Source organism: Mauremys mutica, chromosome 1, assembly GCF_020497125.1.
Source record: "Mauremys mutica isolate MM-2020 ecotype Southern chromosome 1, ASM2049712v1, whole genome shotgun sequence".
NCBI lineage: Eukaryota > Metazoa > Chordata > Testudines > Geoemydidae > Mauremys > Mauremys mutica.
Genome location: NC_059072.1, coordinates 365272515 through 365277613, shown reverse-complemented (window position 1 = coordinate 365277613; position 5099 = coordinate 365272515). Strand labels below are relative to the sequence as shown.

General features: G+C 53.5%; 1 protein-coding gene across 1 annotated transcript; it reads right to left on the bottom strand.

The window, feature by feature from the left end:
• Positions 1-402: 402 nt before the first annotated feature.
• LOC123350124 (olfactory receptor 52B2-like) lies at positions 403-1338 on the bottom strand. The gene has a single exon (XM_044988520.1). It carries the CDS (start codon positions 1336-1338, stop codon positions 403-405), a length of 936 nt encoding a protein of 311 aa, XP_044844455.1.
• Positions 1339-5099: the final 3761 nt, after the last annotated feature.

The following is a 5099-nucleotide window of genomic DNA, read 5'->3' as shown; positions in this document are numbered from 1 at the left end:
CCAACGTGTGAATGTTTGACTTTGCAACCTTAATAATGTTCTTTTTAACACTGTGTTTTGCACATTCTCTAGATCTAGTTCATCCCTTTATAATAATTTCTAAGAAGCTCGTCATCTGAGCTCCTGCAGTTTGAGAAGTGCAGAGGAACAGCTATTTTCAATTTGTAAAGGACTTTGATAGACTAGTAGGAAATACACTCAGACTGCGGTGGGATTAGAGCAGTATGGGGAAGGCTCAAATGAAACAACATGTCTCAGGAATTGTCGCCTGCCAGATTCAGCTTCATTGTGTTGTCTGCCTGCCTCGTCCCACTTCATTTTTCTACCCAACGTCATTTCAACCCAATTTCATTTCTAAACGGACTTGTTGGCGAGTTTCATGGCTCAGGCCAACTGCCGCACTCAACGCGAGAACACACGGATCACTCCTTCCCAGACATGTTTGCTCCTCACCCCATAAACGATGGGGTTCAGCATGGGGGGGATGACGACGTAGAGGTTGGCCAGTAGGATGAGGGTGTGGCGGGGGATGCGGTGGCCAAACCGATGGGTGCCCCAGGAGAAAAACGCTGGGGTGTAAAACATCAGTACGACACAGATGTGTGAGCCGCACGTGTTCAGAGCCTTGAGGTGGACACCCTGGGATGGCAACCTAAAGAGAGACCTGAGGATGCAAGTGTAGGAGACTGCAATAAAGATAGCATCCAATCCGGCTGACAGGAAAGCAGCTGCTACACCAGACCAAATATTGAGTGTTATGTCCACACAGGCCAGTGTGGCCACACCTATGTGCTCGCAGTATGTGTGAGGCATAATATTATGTCCACAGTAGTGAAGCCGTTTAAGGAGAAAGACGGCTGGGAATATTAAACAGAAGCTCCTGGTTAGAGCGGCCACAGCTATCTTCCTGATCACGGAGTGTGTTAATACAGTTGTGTACCGCAGCGGGTCGCAGATGGCAACGTACCGATCAAAGGCCATGGCCAGTAGGATGGCCGACTCGGTAATGAAAATAAAATCTATGAAAAACATCTGGGTGAGGCAGCCGTTGAAAGAGATCTCCTTGGAGAGAGACCAGAAAACACTCAGGGTTTTCGGCACCGCGGTGGTCGATAACAGCAGATCGGCCACTGTTAACATGGAGAGGAAAATGTACATGGGCTCATGGAGGCTCGGCTCTGTTATGATGGTGAAGAGGAGGACAGAGTTCCCGAGAAGGGCAACAACGTACATCACACAGAAGGGGATGGAGAGCCAGACGTGCGCCTGCTCCATGCCTGGGATGCCGAGCAGGACGAACGTTGCTGGGTGGGAGCTGGTGTAATTGAGCGCTGACATGGTACGACGCAGGCTCCCCGGCCTGGGAGGGGAGACAAGAAGAGTGGCTGTCAGAGTATCTGAAATTATAGAGTTCACTGCCAGTAATATTTATTAGCAAGTGTTCCCCATCCCCCGCCCCCATTTGGGCAAGCCGGCGTTCTCAGGGTATGTTCTCTATTCTGCTCAGCCCAGCGCCCAGCCAAGCTGTAGTGAGCCCCATTGTTCAGGCTCTGTCTGTCTCTCTGTCAGTGTCCTGGGGACTGGCTTTGCCATTGTCTTCTCCAATTCTCCACTCAAATGGGGACCCCTCGGCCAGTCCTTTTTAGTGACCCGTTCAGATGGCTGGGTGACATTCCTACCTATGTTTCTTAGCCTGCCCCGAGAGCAAACAGTCCTTCCCCACTCTCCTGGATAACAATGCAAAATAGAGGGGAAACTGAGGCATGCATAGGCTTCATAAAAATATGACAGAAAATTCCCTCTTCACCACGGCCACATAGAATCACGTCTGCTTCCTGGATGGGATCAGTTTGCTAAGGAGAACAACAAACATATGGAAGAGAAAATTCCCTTTTGGGTTGTATTTTGGAGGGACAAACTTTTATGCTAAAATGTAGGAAACCTTCACATTTGAAATACCCACCCGCCACTCACTTGCTCCAAAGAATGATGTCACCCAGTGATTCCCGCTTGCTGCTTTTCTGTGCAGAGACATTCCTTCATCAATAACTTTCTGTTCCACCCGCTCTAGGGCATTACAGAATTGCACCATCTGGAATGTGGTTTGCAAAATAAGAAGGTAAAGGCCTGCCTTGGCTCCTGTGTGACCGTGCCCACTTATGCAGGTTCACAGAGATGTTTGCATGGCAGTTTTGTAGCCAGCGTTCCAAGGTATTTATGTGCCCAGTATGCTAAACATTCGTATGCCCCTTCATGCTTTGGCCATCATTCCAGAGGACATGTTTCCATGCTGATGATGCTCATTAAAAAAATAAAGGAGGAGGAACACCCAGTGCTCTATTTGAGCCGCAAGCTGTTCCCGTGAGAATGAGCCTGCTCTGTCACAGAGAAGGGCCTGGCAGTGAAATGGGCCATAAACTCTCTCCGATACGATCTCCTGGGAAACCCATTCAAGCTCATCACCAACCATGTCCCGTTAAGATGGCTAAACGCCATGAAGTACAAACCCTGCCTGATGCGCTGATACCTGTCTCTCCAGCCCTACGTGTTCCAAATGGAGCCAGGAAAGCCACCACAATGCGGACTTCATTTCCAGGCAAGGGGGAAGGTGTGTGATGAGCTGTACTAACCACATACTAGGCAACAAGGGGCTGAGGGATTATTTGGGCTCAGTGCCCCGCTGCACCTGCAGCAAATGCTCCATCTGTGGGAGCAATTATACGGCAGGGAATTGGCTCATTTGGGTGAGCAGACCTGCAGCCCACAGCTCCAGCAGAGCAGAGGGAAGCCTAAGACTCTGATACAGCTGCCGAAATAGGCCCTCCCTGAGGGAAGGAGGGGACACACCCTGGAGACAACCAGAGAGGAAAATACCCTCTGGACCACAGACCTTGGTAACCCCCTCTTACCCATTGGTGTTTGGGTTTCCCCACCAGGGGAAAAACCTTGGACTACGCTGACCCCAGGGGTGGTGGACGAGAGGAAGAGACCCAGGGAGGACAGCCAGACTGCTGGTAGCACAAAGGGCCCTGGGTCAGAGCCCGGTATAGTGGGAGGACCCAGGCTCCCCTCCCCACAACCCCCTTGGCAGTCAGGAGTTTCAGCCATGACCATTAGGCAACACTCCCCAACTGAGAACCATTTAAACTCTCCTGGTTGAATGGAACGTCTCCATTCCAGAAGAGGGAAGATGGTTCGGATGGTTCTGGCCCCAGGTGAAGCAGGGCAGACCCTCCTGGTGTTGCTGTCCACAGCAGAATCTCTCCTTTGCTACAGTCACCCTGAGGGCTCCAGAGGTGACTGTGAACGTGAGTTAAAGCAGCCACACGACTGGTTCTTCTGGCACTTACACTGGTTTCACACTCACTACTGCGGAGTCACTCCCAGTTAGTAATGGGGTGAGAGCAGAACCTCTTTCCTTCACAATAACTCTGCTGGATCCTTCATGTTCTGAGACCCTGACTCGACCAACACTCAAGCACACGAGTGAACTCATTCACGAGCAATTCCCACTGACTTTTATGAAAATATTCACCTAAGTAAAGTTGCAAGTTTTTCCGGGATTTGATTAGGTGAAGTCAATCTCAGTTAAGGTCTGGTCCACACTACAGACCGATATCAGGATAACTACTTTGCTCAGGGGTGTGAAAAATCCTCACCTGTGAGTGCCGTAGATTAACTACTCTGCCGGGGGATGTCTCCCCCATCAGCGCAGAGCATCTCCACTAACTCACCTCAGCGGTGCAGCTGCGTAGACGCAGTATTTTAAGCCTAGCTGAGCTGGTATCTCTGCTCCAGAGAACTACAGCTGCAGTAGGTGTAGGGGGACCAGACGTCCCATTTTCAAATGGACAGTCCCGTATTTAAGCCCTCCTGCAGGTGTCCCAACTTTTTCTTAAAAATGGGCAAATTGTCCCATATTTTCTATCTCCCCCAAGTCAGTACTGGCGGGTCCTGCTGCTGGCCAGATCCCTGCTTGCCAGATGCCCGCCTACCAGCGGTGAGGGGTGGGGTCTATTGGCCGACAACGAGGGTGGGTGTGAAAGGCTGGTGGTGGGGCAAAATGCAGCACATGGGGCCGGCCACTCCCCCTGCTGGTCCATCAGCTCGACCCCCCGACTATGTGCCGGCTCTCAGCCAGCAGACCCCACCCCCCATCCCATTTCCTGCTGTCAGTGGTTAGGCCCTGGGAGCTGCAGTGGCTGGTGAGTGCGAGCAGGCACCACACAGCAGCCAGTTACCTGTTGCCTCTGCTGCCCACCCATCAGCCCTTTACATGCTCCCCCTCTCGCTGTCCTCTCCCTGCTTTGCCTCTTCACCCCCCCAAACCCCCTCTGCTCCCCCAGATTCTGACCCCCAGTGGGGCGCGTCCCGCTCCCTGCGCTATGCGGGGAACCAGCCCCTCATCACAGCACTCAGCTCATTAGCAGCCTGGCCGACAGGCTCCTTCCTTCCCCCACTGCCTCTGCCTGGGCTGGTGCTCCGGGAAAGCCCAAGACCCTCTGGCCCAGGGCGCTGGCCAGGAGGTGCTGAGATCTGCATGTGTCAAAGCCCCCGCACAGCGCTGGCACGGCGCAGCCTCTCCGCCCCTCAGCTAAGCTCTGGAGTGGTGGGGTTGGGAGAGGGGAAAACAACGTCCACCCTGTTCATGCCAATCTCCAGGCTCCACAACAGCCACAGGGCAGGGGCTTAGCACCCTCCTCACCCCCCCAACCCCCTCCCCCGGGTCCTGGTCCAGGGAGCGCAGGGCAGCTCTGTCCCCTAGCCACCCTCCTCTGCTGAGTCACCTCTCTGGCTGGGTTTGCTGAACCCCTGCAGCCTGTCCCCATGCTGTAGCCTGGGAACAGGAGGTGCTGGGTTATGTGGGTGTGGGCAGGCAGGGACAAGCTGCTTCCAGACACAGGGAGGGATGGGGGAGAAGAGATGAGTTCTGCAAAGACATGGGCCAGATCATCCCTTCTTCCTCCCCCCCCTCCACCCTGCGACTGTCCCTCCTCCGTCCCCACCCCAGTGCTGAAAGGCTGCTGCTGGCCACATCCTTGTGTGAATCCTGCAGAAATCTGGGGGTCTGATGCTGTGTGATGCCCCCACTCCTTGTG